This window comes from Nelumbo lutea, chromosome 1 (genome assembly GCF_056320005.1).
Source record: "Nelumbo lutea isolate HS-2025 chromosome 1, American lotus-T2T, whole genome shotgun sequence".
NCBI lineage: Eukaryota > Viridiplantae > Streptophyta > Magnoliopsida > Proteales > Nelumbonaceae > Nelumbo > Nelumbo lutea.
In genome coordinates, this window is record NC_142684.1 from 152,740,864 (window position 1) to 152,757,053 (window position 16,190).

General features: G+C 41.5%; 1 protein-coding gene across 1 annotated transcript; it reads left to right on the forward strand.

Annotated features, from left to right (window-relative positions):
* Positions 1-9,961: 9,961 nt before the first annotated feature.
* On the forward strand, positions 9,962-14,719 carry LOC148878450 (truncated FRIGIDA-like protein 1). The gene is made up of 3 exons (XM_088954744.1): positions 9,962-11,135; positions 13,606-13,781; positions 13,867-14,719. The coding sequence occupies exons 1-3, from the start codon at positions 10,313-10,315 to the stop codon at positions 14,425-14,427; spliced, it is 1,560 nt and encodes a 519-aa protein (XP_088810870.1). The 5' UTR covers positions 9,962-10,312; the 3' UTR covers positions 14,428-14,719.
* The last annotated feature ends 1,471 nt before the right edge of the window (positions 14,720-16,190 follow it).

Sequence of the window (16,190 nt, forward strand, 5' to 3'; positions counted from 1 at the left end):
GCATCTAAGATCTTTGGGAAGACATGACTAGCAGGTCCAAAGTCCGTGGAGGTTGTGGCGCATGTAAACTAGGCTGTGTGCCTTATTCGGTTTCCTTTGAAACATTCAGTGCAAGAGTTGACTTCTAGAAGATCCCGGAGTGATGGGATGCACACACAGAGGAGGCGTCCAGAATGTCTAGTTCAATGAGCTCGTAGGCATTAGTTTAATTTGCTCCCCAGGTTGAAAGAGTCTAAGGGCTGAATGCAACCTTACGTAGGACTTCACCGTCTTGATTTTCGAGGTACAAGAGTGAACTCATCCACTCGAGGAGAGGCAGAGCAAGCATCTCGAGGACATCTACCTTATTAAGGGTGCAACTATCAAAGAGTTTTATAATTCGACCAAATACCTCAAGAGCAAAGTTAGTTTGTCATGCTGTCCTCAAGAGGGGCTTACAAATGCATGACTACTTCATCAGGTCACTCCAATTATGTAGACTACAACGCAATTTCTCTCAAGCCAATTCTCGAAGGAGCAGCCGACAAGGTCAATGTGAAGCCTAAAACTGAGGTGGATGACGACTTTGAAGAAATCAACCAAGTTTGCATGTCTATCACGGTGCTGAAAGCGAATTAGTCTTCTTTTTTTTTTTAGGTCGGCAGTGAGATGCCGACGTCCTTTGAGATCGATTTAAGTGTAGTATTGGCAATCAAAACGCTGTCAAGCTAGATAAATGAGAGGTTGACTTGCTTAGATCGGTCTACCTGTTGCCCATGTGTTTCAAGCTTGGCTTGAGGGGTCCTTAGCTAAAAAGTGGGGTGACTTCCCCTTAAAATTCAGTTTGACCATGTCACTAAAGCAGATGGTTGTAATTTCAACTACCAAAACGATGCCAAGCTGCCAAAGTATCCCAAGGTCAGTGTAGGGGGCCTTAGCTAAAAGAGGTTTGACTTCCCCTTAATTCGATTTGACCAGGTCGCCAAAGTGGATGGTCGTAATTTCGGTCATTGTCGAGTTGTCGAGCTATCGATGTATCTCAAGGTTGGTGAAGGTTGGTGTAGGAGGCCTTAGCCAAAAGTGATTTGGCTTCCCCTTAGAATTTAGTTTCACCAAGTCGCCAAAGCAAATGGTCATTCTGTAGTTGCTTTAAACGTGGCTGCATCTATGCCATCACGTGGGATTAACTCTCTTGGGTCTACGTTCGTGGGTCAATGCCGCACATGTACTACACATACTCCTAGAACTGTTGGCCACTCACTCCTACTAGAGCCATGGGAGGCTCACATTGAGGGGGTGGCTCTATTGTCTGCGAGCCGCCTACTCTCATGGAAACCCTGAAAGTTTCGACTTGTGAGACTGGTTCCACATTCAGCTAACTACCAACTCTCACGGGAGCCATGGAGGGCTCGACTAGTAGTGAGGCTTTGCGATTGGGTTGGGAGACAATCTTGCCCAAGCTGGTCATCTAGCTTCTGCCCCCTTGCAAAAGCATTGATATGTGTGTCATTGTTGATGCTTGAATGACAGATTGGTGCCACGGCTACACTGTGTCAGTCCTCGAAAATGTTGGTCATCTTCTCCTATGATAAATCATAAGGAGCTCAACTTGTGAGGGCAGCTCTACTAACCGTAGGTCACCAACTCGCACGGGAGCTTTGAAAGGCTTGACTCGCAAGGGCTATCATAGAGTCCGTTGGCCACCGATTCCCACGTGAACTGCGAAGGGATCGACCTATAGAGGCAACCTCAGGAACAAAGCTAGTGAGGCTCGTCCGTGTTGATTACCACTGTGTGTGAATTTAAAATGAGTTGAGAACCTGACTTTTAAGTGCAAACTTATAATAAGTTGAGGTCGGCAGGGCGACTCCACAATTTGTTGATCATCAACTTCCATAGGAACAATGGAGGGCTCGACTTGTGGAGGCAGCTCCATGGTCTGTTAGCCATCATCTCCCACAGGAACCATGGAGGTCTTGACCAGCGGGGGTGACCTCACTAGTTTGTTGGTCGTCAACTCTCGTGAGAACTATGGAGAGCTCGACCGGTGGGGGAGGCCTCATAGTCAGGGTTGGGAGATTCTATTCAGGTAAGACTATTGGAACTTGTTCGGGCTAATCATTCTGATTCTTCCCCCCTGTGGGGGTTCCTTCGATCCAGGCATTGTTATTGTTGCTTGAGAATGCCATTACTGGAGGTTTATAACATGGGTGAGAACTTAGATTTTGTGTAGCATTTCCCACGCCAATTGGTGATGCACGATTTGGCAACTCCTTGTTGGAGGACAGTTCGGACGCCGAACTGGCGAGCTCTCTACTAGAAAGTGGATTGGATGTTGAGCTAGCTAGTTCATCGGGTTGACCTGCAAAGACACAGAATCAGAGTGCCCAAGGTGGGCACTCCGATGCTTAAGTTAATGATGTGGAGATTTTAGAGAACTAAAATTCTAGAGGGCTACGAAAGCTAAGTTGTGCATACCTTCTATGATTGGAAATGAGACGTGGCTAGCCGGTCCGAAGTTCTTAGAGGTAGTGGCACACGTAGACCAGGCTTTGTGCCACATTCGGCTTCCTCCGAAAGATTTGGTGTGGAAGCTGACTTCCAGAAGACCTAGGAGTGACAGGATGTGCACACGAAGGAGGTCAGCGAGCACATCTCGCAGGTCACCACTTGGACCTTAGTCAAGTTTGACAAGTCCTCAAGGGAGGTCTCTCCTCGTGACAAGGTCCCTCAGACTAGTAATAATGAGGTACCATAGGTCGGCCCTGGACGAGGTGCTCCTAGCCGCCCTGTCGAGGTGCCCAAGTTGTGTATGAGGTCGCCAGTTGGGACACCATTAGGTTGGTGGAGGTAGGTCGCCAACTAGGTCTCTAGTAGGTCGGTAGTTGGGTTTCCATCATTTGGGCTAAGGCAAGTCATTGCCCCGATAATAATAATAATAATAATAATAATAATAATAATAATAATAATAATAATAATTTTAAAATTTTCGTATGCAATGCATGTGTACATTTACTACAAGCATTTAAGTTTGTTTTTAATCATATTATTACTTTTGTTAATTTACAATTTCTATCTTAACAACGATATACCTAAAATTCAAGTAATTAATATGAAGAAAATAATTCTCATGTGCAACACATGTGCTTAATTACTAGTGAAGATAAACTACCAAATTGTTCATTAGAGATTATATGATATGATAACAAAAATATAGATGATGAAAATAACCATTCTAAAGTCAAATCATTCTCAAGGCATTCTCTAAGGTTGTCTTTGGTTTGAAGAAAAGGAAGGGAAGGGAAAGGAAAGGAAGGGAAGATAAAAAATTTCCCTATCCATTGTTTGGTTAATCAATGGAAAAGGTAAAGAAAATTAATTTTCCCTTATTCGGTGAGGCAAGGAAAATATACGGAAAATTAATAATCATGGGTAACACAACTATTATACATAAAAGATATGCTCACACTTAGCCATTTAACTAATATCGATTCGAAAAGGACAAGAAAATGCATATCGATATTTATAAAGAAGTATATCAAAATTGTCATGCCTAGTCAATCAAACAAAATGCCCATTAAACATAGTTCAATCCATTAAAAAAAAGTTTACCAAAATTATCATGTTAAACTATAATGTAAAAGGTTAGTAAGCTCATAAGCCCATATCAATTATGGAATGCTAACATCAAAATGGACCTCCTAGCTTCATGACCAACAGATCCTTCTTCAGTTCTGGCATAATCGCATAAAATGTCAAGGCATGAAACTGGTCATCCAGTAAAAGACCAAAGGCCTTCAACAAAAATGATGTAGATATTCCCTCCAAGCTCATAACATCTTGGAAGAGAGTATCTCTATCGAACAAGCCATATCCACATTCAGCCACATTTGCGAGTTTTCCCAAGTTTTCTGCAACCTCTCCAAATTCTTCTTCAATTTCCAGTTTTCTTTTGCCTTTTCCTTTTGGTGACGATAGTGGATCTATTGCTCTTGCTCGTAATAAGGAATCTCCAATTTCATCATCAATGTCATCTGAGGGTGAGGGAACCTGACTATCAATTCCATGAGTCATAGAGGCTGAAGTTGCTTCACATTTGTTTAATTCCTTTGCAATAAAAGCTCCACTCCCAATAACTCGATCATTTCCACAAACAAGTGCCAAATCATCATACTTTTCAATTTTTTTCCTACGATATTGTCTTGCCTATGGATGAGACTGAAAAAATAAGTTAATTCATCACATTAGACAAGGATAACAAAAGAAACATAATCCAAGCATTATATATAATCAGATTCCTTAACATAATCCAAGAATTCCTATTAAAAGTCCTTGCCATATTTAAGGTGGGAAGTAAATAATATAGCTACATGAATACAATCTTGTTTGGTTTTGACCAAGCACTAAGTCCCAGTTCAATGATATATTCATTAAACAAAAAATTCCTTATATTTTGGAGTTGGATGATCTATCATACTCGAGTTTAATGTGGTCTTGGGCCAGTCCAGTTGGGCCTTGGGTCTTCCCAAACCCATTGGCAACCCTATAAATGGTATGGTTACATGAGTATCAAACAATACCATTAAATAATTTTTTGGTAGAGTAGTCACTGTTAATGGTTCACGAAAAGCAATTAACTATTCAATAAAATGATTATTGATTGGGGGTGATTTGGCCTGACCTAGTAAGCAGTGGACACGTGGACACAACCTGGTAACTAGACGCATGACTCAACATCCTCGGGCACCAGGCAGGTTGACTTAGCCACCCCCGGCCACCTTGGCAGGTTGGGTCACCTCGGGTACTTCAGTCACCTCAAATAGCATCGAAGACTGGGTATCTCAGGATGACCAAGCTTGCCAAAGCGACACACGACAAACATCTAAAAGTCTAACAACTGTCTCCGAGCCTTTCGAGATCATGTCGCGTAACTGTAGGCATTTACCTTATCTCATCCGAATCAGAGGGAAACAATAATCCTCATCAATTAGTAGGATTCCCACCTTCCAGAAACGGACCTCTACAGCTCGGTCCATTTATCTTGGGAGCATTCTGCAAGACCTATGGTAGCCCAGCTATATAAGGGCATCAACCCCTGAGACCCAGGTACATGCAATTGTTTGCTCTCTAGCCTCCTAGCATACAAATTTCTAGTTTGCCACTCACATTACTGACTTAAGCATCGAAGCAACCTCGTCGGGTTAGCCACCCCAGGTTCTATGATCCATTTGTCTTGTAGTTCGACCAGCCAACTAGTGTTCAAGCTGTCATCTAGTTAAGAGCTTCCAGATCGCGCACCATCAATTATCATTACTACTGATAAAGTGCATTGATACTTTAACTAATTGACTAAATCTACACTTGAAGACTACTTGCTATTGTGTTCTAATCTCTTTCCTAATCATGCATTATTAATGTGGATATATCCGTGATATTATGTTTCTCTGGTCAATTTATCAGGTGCTAGTTCTAGTTGGAGATCGAGAGACGTAACCAAGCTAAGTCGTGGTATTGATAATTAAGTGCAGAGGCAATAGTTATCACATGTAGACTGGTTGTACAATGGATTACTGTGAATATAGTATTTCCTCATGGACTTGACCAAGGGCACACTCCAATATTAGCAATGGCTTGTAGTTGCTCATGACAAAATTCATTCATTGAAGCTACAAAAACAATTAACTTGTGCTTGGATTGAGGGGGGTGCAAGGAAGTAAAGCAGTAGGTAGATCTGCAATTTGGTAAATGATTTCCTATATAGCTGCTCGCCCATGATTATGTACTGAGCAGCTGGTCACTTTACCCTTCAAACCACGTTACGTTCCTTTGGCAGGGTCTTATGGCACAGATACTCAACGAGAGGATCCATCTAGCTTGGTTTTGTTGTCATCATAGGGACGACCTCTTCTGCTACTTTTTCTATAGTCGGGTGCAGCAAGTCTTCTATTTAAACTGTCATTCTTTTGGAGTCGATTGCACTAGCCAACTTTGAGAATGCATTGGCTTCAGGGTTCTCTGATCTCGGAATCTGTTGGATTTGCCAAGAGTGGAAGCTGTGCAGGAGATCCCTTACTTTGGCCAGGTATGCCAACATGGTTGGATCCCGAGTCTCGTACTGTCCATTTACTTGGTTAACCACTAATTGCGAGTCGTTGCACACCATGAGATGCTTTGCCCTGACTTCCTTCGCTAGTGATAGCCCGACTATCAGTGCCTCATATTTTGCTTCATTGTTCGAAACTCGGAACGCTAACCAGAGGGCATACTCCAGCTTTACCTTGCTAGGCCCATAGAGGCCCTGCTTTCGCACTGGTTGGACGAGCCGTCCACATGGAGGATTTAGGGCTCTTCATTGCAAGCCGGGGATTCTTGAGCCGGGCAGGTGCCACACTGGTCGGTGCCTCTAAGGTGGTTACTCACTTGGCCATTCCAAGGGTCGGCGAGTTGAAGGTACATTCGATGATGAAGTCTGCCAGGACCTGTGCTTTGATTACTAGTTACGACTCAAATCAGATGTCGTATTCACTGAGTTCGGTTGCCCCATTTCGTAAGTCTCCCCAAGACCTTAGGCTTCTATAGGATTTGCCTCAGAGATTGGTCGGTTAGGACCACAATAGTGTGGGCTTGGACATAAGGTCTTAGCTTTTGGGCTGCTAACACTAAGGCGAAGGCCAATTTTTCAATGTCCGGGTAATTGGTCTCAACAACGTGCATCACCTTACTTACATAATATACAAGTCGTTGTACTTTTTCTACTTCTATAATAAGGGTTGAGCTGACTACCTTGCCACTCGCGGAGAAGTAGAGTTTGAGATCTTCTCCAGGCTTGGGTTTGGTCAACAAAGGTGGTGAACTTAAATACTTCTTTGACTCGTTAAAGGCGAGCTTTCAGTCCACTCAAAATCTTAATTCTTTTTTATAGCCTTAAAAAATGATAAACATTGCCCAACCGACCTAGACATAAATTGGTTCAGGGTGGCATTTCAACCGGTTAGCTCTTGTACTTATTTTATGGTATTAGGAGGTCACATATCTAAAATTGCCTAGATTTTTTTTGGGGTGGCCTCGATGCCATGTCGGCTAACTATATATTCGAGGAACTTTCCTAACGTGACACTGAAGACACATTTGTTCGGGTTAAATTTCATGTTGTACTTCCTTAAAACAATGAAAACACATTCTAGGTCGGCTACTAGGGAGTTGGAAAACTTGGTTTTTACAACCATATTGTTTACATAATACTCCACTTTATTGCCAATTGAGTTTGAGAAAATATTGTTTACAAGTCATTGAAAAGTTGTTCTAGTGTTTTTTAGACCAAAGGCATGACTTTATAATAGTACAAGCCCATCTCGACTACAAAAGTAGTTTTTTCTTCATCACCCAAGTCCATAAAAATCTGGTTATAGCTGGAGTATGCATCCATGAAACTCAAGAGGTCGAACCCTGAGGTCGCATCTGCCAAGCGATCAATTCGTGTGAAAGGGAAGCTATCCTTCGGGAAAGCCCTGTTGAGGTTGGTAGAATCGATGCACATGTGCCACTTGCTATTGGCATTCCTCACGAGGACTGTGTTTGCAATCCAGCTCAAATATTAGACCTCTCTAACGAAGTTTGTTGTGAGTAGCTTCCCTACTTCATCGTCTACTATCTTCCATCTTTCTGGGGTGAGGTTCATTTTTCTTTTGTCGAACTAATCTGACTATGTGGTCAAAATTTAGTTTATGAGTTATTATTAGGGTCTATGCCAGACATCTCAGCTGCCGATCAAGCAAAAACATCTAGATTATCGAGTAGAAAACTTACTAGGTTGGAGCATACTGATTCAGTTAGGCAAGCTCCTATCTGTATTGTCTTCTCTGACTCGACCTTTGAGACTCACTCTAGGACAATATCTTCCATAGGTCAGGCTCGCTCGTCTATGTTCTCAAGTGGCGGCTCTAGGTCAACATCGACGGTTATTTTGCCCTTGGCCTTCAAAGATGCTAAGTAGAATTTGCATGACTCCAGTTGGTCACCTAGCATAACTCTAATACCCTCGGTAGTAGGGAATTTCACTACCAATTGATAGGTCGACACTATTGCTCGAAGGGCAGGCAGAATAGGTCGACCTAGGATGGTGTTGTAAGTGGAGGGTGTGGCGAGTACAAGGAAATCGTGATCAAACTAGACCAAGTTGGGGGTCGAGCCTGCTATAACTGGTACCCTCACCCGGCCAATGGGCCGGACTACCTCTTCGCTAAAGCCAATCAAGGGTATGTTGGTTGGTTGCAAGTCTTTGTCGAGCTCCATGCGCTCGAATGCTTCTTGGAAAATTATATCGGCTGTGCTCCCCGAGTCAACCAGAATTCTTTTTACCTCAAAGTCATTGATTGTCAATTTCACAACTAAAGTGTCGTCATGTAGATACTATATACCATGCGTGTCATCTTTAGTGAAATATATTACTTCTTCTCTTCTAGGGCGCTTTGGCAGATTATTACTGTCATGCTCGAGGTCTCGGACTGAGGTTCTTCTTGTCGAGGTGGTACATCCTGCTATTATCGATCCCCCGATTATCATATTAATAATTCCCCGGGTGGGTCACTTTAGTGGCTATTGATTTCAGGGAGCTGGGTCTCTTTCTTGCTCCCTACTGGTTTGGGGTGCCTCCTTGCGTAATTCGACAGGTCGGTCTTCTTCTTCTCTCTTGACGAATTGTTTGAGATATTCGCGGTGGATCAATTTCTCGATCTCGTCCTTAAGGTTCCTACAATTCTCTGCATCGTGGCTGATGTCACGGTGGAAGTGGTAGAGTTAGAGTGCCTGGGTTATTTATACTTGGGGTGGGCACTCCATTGCTTACGTCAACGAGATGTTTTTATGAGTTCTTCAAGATCTAGAGAGCGCGAGAGCTTAATTGCATGTAACTCTTCAGGTAGAAATGAGCCCTTTATATAGACGTGAGTGATCAGAGACCTCTTGCAACGGGTCTCATATTCTCACAGAGCCGTTTCCGTTGAGTTGGGAGAATAATGACGCCAATTACGTAATCTGTGTGAGGGTTGAGCTCCGTCTGATTAATTTAGGTGCATGCCATGCGGGTAGGCCGGCCTAACGATCAACTCATCAATGCTCTAGAGATCTCGGATTGGCAATGGATCTATGTGACAAGTCAACGAGCATGTCTTGTAGGTCGCCTGTGATACTTCTTGTAGCTTGACCAGTTTGGGAGTAGGTCATCCCTAGTTCAAAGTCCTATTACCTTGGTCAAGCCGAGGCATTCTAGGTCAGCCTATGCGAGGTGCTATGAGCCGATTTGCCGAAGTTATCTACTTATTCAGTGCCGAGGTGTCTTCTCGAATGCCACATGTCGTAATGTCATTAAGAGGACCAAATTTCCCCTCGTCAGCTCCTCTTCTCCTATTTTAAATAATAATAATGAGATATTTTATTATTTAAAGGTTTTGAGGACTTTTTAATATAAATAAAATGTTTTTTATTAAATAAAAAAATATTTAAAATTTCTTATTGAACTCGGGCTCATGTCCAAACTTCAGACCGGGTTTGGGCTCGGACCTAAATGTGCTATGTTGATACTTGATACAAGACAAAAGACAAGGCCTTGAATATGTCTGAAGGCAACGTTCAGGGGTTAGTACATGAATGTGTAATTACTACTAATTACTCGACAAAATGCCAAAATTCTAATCTCTCTCCCCAACCTTCATTTTGTGCATCTTTTCACATGGTCTTTCGACTGTTTACAAGCTGGGAAGACAATTGATCTATTCTTGTTTGGCATGCAAAAGATCTAACCATAAAAACCAGGCGCCAAAAATACATGCAAAACCCATTTTTGAGCTGATTTCGGAAAGCTCTAAACGAAACTTCTTCCGCGTTTTTCACGTTTTAATCTTACCCGGAAAGACCCGAAACGATTATTGACCGTGAGAGCTACGAAAATATATTCTCAAAAAGACTTGCCAAACGGGCCCTTTCTATACAATCGATCTTTCACCGCTCGATATGCATCGAACGCACCAGAAAAGATCTCGAGTCCCTAATCCCTATATAAATGGGGTTCATCTCGCTTCGTTGTTGCCTGGTCTATGTTTCCTATTGCAATTTGCAAGGCCAATGATTTATCTTCTACGTAGAAGACATTAGGGTTAGGGTTCTTCAGGATCGGATTTTATCCTTCCCATTTTATCGGTTTTAGGGTTTGTCTTGTTCTTAGATTTTCTGGTTTTTTAGCTCTAGGCCTTGAAATAGGTAGGCGTTGCGGAGTATATTTCCCTTCTCCCCCCTAACCCCCCGGCTCTGTTCAGTTGTTCTGTGGTTTTTATGCAGGATGTCTTCAACTAAGGCAATTTCTGCTTCTCTGAAATCCGTGGATGCGAAAAAGGAGAGCCTTCGTAAAGCCTTCGAAGATCTCCAGTCGCATTCATCCTCGCTTGCCTCCTTCACCCTTCAGTGGAAGGATCTGGAGGATCACTTTGACTCCATCCAAAAATCTCTAGAGCATCGATTCAAAGAACTCGAAGCGAAAGAAGCCCAAGTCTCTGCCAAGGGATCGGCGCCAAAACAGTCTCCGCCGAAGAAAGACAAATCCACCGATAAATCTTCGCCGGCTGACCTGCCGGCGAAAAAACCAGATGAGCCTGAACGCAGTCCTCGTCCGGAGCTCAAATCTCTTTGCGTCAGCATGGACGGAATGGGATTGCGGTCTTATATAATAGAGCATCGCAAGGAGCTTCCGTTCGTCAAGGACGAACTTGCCGGTGCTCTCCGTACTGCGTCAGATCCGGCGACGTTAGTTCTGGACGCAATGCAAGGATTCTTCCCTCCGAATTCGAAAGGAGACAAGGATGGTGAGTTGGCTTCTATCAGAAGAACCTGTATTCTTCTGCTGGAGCAGTCGGCGGCGATAAGCCCCGAAATTAGGCCTCATGTGAAGGAAAAGGCAAAGAATTTAGCTCATGAATGGAAAGGGAAGGTTAGCAAGGGGGGTGAAAATCCATTAGAGGCCTTAGGGTTCTTGCAGCTTTTAGCTACGTATGGGTTAGGTTCTGCATTTAATGCAGACGAGCTTTTAGATCTTGTTGCCACGGTTGCTCGGCGCAGACAGGCTGTTGATTTGTGTCGGGCGATTGGTTTCTCAGAGAAGATTCCTGGTATGTCTCTGGAAAACTTCTCTCAATTTTACTGGGTTGCATTGTTTTAAGGGCTTTGTCATCATATTTTGTAATTCATGCTTGGTAATTTTTCATCCTTTTTTTCTGGTGTAACGTTTCAGTGCTCCATGCATCTTTCATGGATGGTTCTTTTAAATCGAAGAGATCCTTTTTTTTTTTTGTCTACAGCTGTTACAAGTGGACGGCATGTATTGTCATTTTTTCTTTTGATTGCCTAATTTCCGTTGTGGTTTTCCCCTCGCGTAGTGGTTAGATGTCTAGGAAAAATTTCCATAATCTCATTGCACGGATGCCCACTGCCAAAGGAGCCTTGCATGGATGATTATCATGATCCATAATAAGAGTGGTTGAATTGTATTGATTATTTGATCTTTTGATATTTTGTTCGTAGATAGTTTGTTGTACTGCAAGTTTTCCTTTTGAACCTTGCCTCTTATACTATTCACATCCTTAATCTGTACATCAATTTGTTGTTGTACTTCATCTTCTTTTTAAATTTCAGTTCTTATTGTGTGTTCGCCAAAAATAGTGTTGTTTGAGGCAATCTACACCTGGAGAAACAGCATTGTGGTTTCTCATGGTTATTGTACAAACTACAAACTACTCCCCGTTCATTGTACAGTGAAAATTCTCTTGATTTTGTAATTTTTTTTTAATCCGATACCCCTATTATGGTTTTTGGATATTGCCTTCAAAGTGGAGTATCATTGTTTTGAGTTACTCTTATGTTGTTTTATGATATCTTTTTCATGTGTTCTTTTTCTGGGATTGCTTTGGTCAAAATGGGAGTGGTCAGAGAGATTGCCCTCTCTCTGTTTCTTGAATGCTATTCTATTTTAATTATAATGAAACTTCTAAACTTCACATGTGTCCATTGATTCCATGGGCTTTCTCATTGTGCTTCATTCCTCTACTTTTTTTCATTCTGTTCTTTCCATCAGTCTTTAGAGTCTGATATGGGCTCTTGATTGCTCCTTCTCTTCCTCTATGAAGAGCTTTGGAGTTCTGTCATTTGGACTGATAATATTCCTGTTAAAGCTAATTGGGAATAATCTCTGCAATTATTACATCTAATTGCTGCAGGGCCATATATTCAACCCTCCTCTTGGCTTCCCAGTCAGTTCTGTAGTTTTATGTTGTCGTTTCCTCAGAATATCATAATGTGCATTGGTTGCAGTTCTTTGTTACAGGTTTCTTATGTCTTTTGTCTTTTTAATATTCATCTTATTTGCATTTGCAATGCATCGGGCTTGATTGGTCAGCGCCAGTCATGTATAGACAAGGTTCTTTCTACTTTGTCAGGATTCTATTCATATATTTGATTCAGAATGCTGGTCGAGGTTCTTGATAGAGCAGAGTGACGGGGCATGATTCATATAGACGATCCTACATGGTTGGGATTATGTCTGAGTTTAGTTGGAAAGTGTGTGTGGCCTTTGTCCTGACCTAAGAATGTCTTTATTTTTGGTTTTTAATAAGCTGTTACTGTTATTTGCATGATAGACATGCCTAATCCTTCTTTACATGTTGTTTAAGTCCAAGCTTCATAAGCATTTCATGAGTCTGTCTTTTGATTTTTATGATATTTGATGTAGGAGTCTCTCTTATTATATATATTTTCTCAATGGGTACAATCACCTGTATTTATAAACGCAAGTCAGTTTTTAACTGACTTTGTATTTTCAGTAGTTAATGCCATAGAACGGCATAGAAACATAGAAAGTCTTCAGTTTTTTGGAATTCCTCTATTGATGTGCTATATTGTTGCATAATTGAGTATGTTTGCCAAAAGTACCTCTTGGCAATGAAAATGTAGTCTCTTATTGTTTTTATGGTATTACTTTATAGGATACATTTGGATTCTTGTCTATCTACCTTTCCTCCTGTATCCACTTTATTCTACAGTTTTACTGAACCTATTATTGAGGCAGAACTGTGGTTTCTGTTCATTCCTATGTTCTTGCATTCCCATGGAACACCCATACTTAATCCAATTCTGTGTCGATCCTTTGACCACTATAACCTGCATATTTATATATTTATGTCCTTTGTGACTTTGAATTTGTCTCTTATGGATGGGGGGGGGGTATCGGTTCCATAACCATATTTGAGGATTGAATGGCTTACTATGCTTTGCTTTTATTTTTACATTTCTGAGGTCTATTCTGCCTCATTAATTATCTATAGCACTTTATGCATTTTGTTGTCTCTTTTTTATTCTATAGCTATCTTGCTTTTATTTTGTGCTTTAGTGCAAATTCTGTTTTCTATGATGACAGGCATTTATTTGTTCTTCTTTGATGTCCTTTTTGTTCCAGTAAAATTGGATACTTCACTAGGCAGAACTTATCTCCTTTAGTAATTTACATCAAGTCTAATGGTTGGTTGTTTTCTGTTCCTTGAGGGCAGACTGATGGAACCTTGCGGTTATTTTCTTACTTCATTGCAGATTTTATTGAGAAACTAAAAAATAATGGGAAGCATCTTGAGGCTGTAAAATTTGTTTTTGCATTTGAGCTCGTTGACAAGTTCCCACCTGTACCCTTACTTAAAGCCCATGTTAAGGCATCCAAGAAGGTTGCACAAGAGATACGAAAGAAAGGAAACGATTCTATTCAGGCACAGGTAAATTTATTCTTTTCTGTTTGTCGGGATAGATTTTGACCCTGAAGGCCATTTCATATCTTTTTATATATACAATTTCCTACAGAATGAGGCCTCCGCCAAAGAAATTGCTGCCTTGAATGCAGTAATTAAATACATTGATGATTACAAGCTTGAATCCGAGTACCCTCGAGAGAGCCTTGACAAGCGTATTGAACAGATAGAGAAGCAGAAAGCTGACAGGAAACGCCCGGCAGCAACTCCTGCACAAAAGCCTCAATCGCAACAGCAGCAGACAGGGAACAAACGTCCTCGGCCTGCTGTACCAGCTCCAAGGACTCTTTCTGCAGCTACTTCTGTTCCCTCAATCCCACAAGCCCAACTGCAACTGCCTAGTGTATTGCAGGATAGGTTTACTCCATATTTAAGTTCAACAGCTGGGCCATATGGCTTGGCAAGCCCTTCTACTGTTACACCATATATGAGTTCAACAGGTGGATTATATGGGTTGGCAGGAAACTCAAGTTTTGGTGCTAACCTTAGTCCAACTAGATCATCTTACCCATACGTTTCTGAGACCCGCCCAGCCTCTGGTCTTTATGACAGGTCCACTGGATTTGGTGGCTACGGGTTGCCATCTCAGTACCGTCAGTCTTTCTATCCATGATACTTACAGTTGGATGCTTTAGAAGTGTATAGTTGGGGTTGTAAGCTTGCTCTCATCCCAAATGTTCTTATGGTTGGTCTTTCTGGTAAAGACTCGAGGATTAAACTTTCTTACATCTTACATCAAGTCAGTCGTCTTGTAATTGTCAGTCCTTTATTGAAAGCTAGTATTACTGCAATCATGAACAGGTAGGAGTTTGCTATGATATTAGTCTTTGTACATGAAGAACTAATTCCACCTTGAAAGGTGAACATGGCTTTTCATTATTGCAGTCTGTTTATTCTTCGTTGCATATGGGTTTGCTTTTTCTTGTTTCATCATGCTCTCCAGTTGTTGATTTTACGTAGTTACCAGTCAACATCAGTCAATGCCTTGTGGCATTGATTTTTTAATGGTCTTGATGCCATATGCATAAGGCTTTGATCTATTTTCATGGACCAGCAATGTATTATTGACATTGTTACATCCAATTAGTTTTTTTTTTTCCGCTGACATGCTTATATATAGCTGTACTATTCCAATTCAGAGGTCATTCAACTTTTTTTTTTTTCTGTGGCTATGCCTGTGAAGTTATTCTTGATGCTTCATGGTCTATTCGAGTGTGGCTATCTTACCTTTACTGGGGAAAACTAATTCTTGGTTTTGTGGTGGTATCCAGGAATTCAATCCAGGATACCGGTGTAGGAATCAAGAAATGGCAACGGTAGTTTGTACAAAAATTTTTGTGCTTTAGGGTGTGCTTGATCTGTGATGCTAACCAACTATCAACAATAGTGGTCTTTTCCTTGTATGTAGTCTGGGACTGGAATTTATTTTGCTCGTCTTTCTTTTGATGCACATATTAGCTGTTACCGAACTTGTATTCTTACCGTGCTATGGTTTTGGCATTCCCATTGAGAGATGGGTGTTCGATACAACTGCAGATTCTGGTTTGTAGTTACAGAGTATGCAACATATTCTGTCGTTTTGGTTGATTGTTTGTTTTGAGGGGAGAGGCTGCTGGCTTTTTGGGCGTTGGCAGGCTTTTGTGGTTCTGTTCCTAGAAATCGTTTAGCTGTTCTGTAGTTTCTTGTTTTAAACCCGTGTTTTCTTTCTGGGTTTGTATTGTTACAGGGGGCTACAAATAGAGTAGGAGGGGGCTGTAATTTTAGATTTCCGACCTGGAGTGTAGTCTATTCGTCTCTTTTTTTCTTTTTTCTACTGTGGTACATATTTAATGGTGGTTCTGATTTTTGTTGCCGTTTGGTATGCAGATTTCATTATGGGTTTTGTTGCGGTGAACTATTTGTAGAATTGTTGCCATTAAGTTTGGGCGATTTCCCATAATGCTGGGGTTGAGCGCAACAGAAACACAATAAGCTACGCACCGTCCTTGACCATTAAGACGATGTTTTTCCCTCTTAACATTTCTCCTCGTCATGGATTTCTGCAGGCTACTACTGTTTATTCTATATGCATCTGCCCCTTCTGGGTTGTGGAATAACCTATATTAATCCTTGATAGTTGAGCATTATGATCCAGTTGGGGTGCAAGTTTGGCGTGTGGGGTCGGTCAACCCAGGCCTGACCCTAAAATATGGGATTAAGGCCCGAGCCTGAGTCCATCATATGTAATTTGTTGCACTCGGGGTGGGCTTGGGCCTGGGTTGCATTTATGTAAAATGTATACATATAAGTATATATAAAGATAAATATGTATGAACACAAGTAAATGTGTATACAAACGTACACTATGTATTGTATATATGTAAATGGGTATGCAAA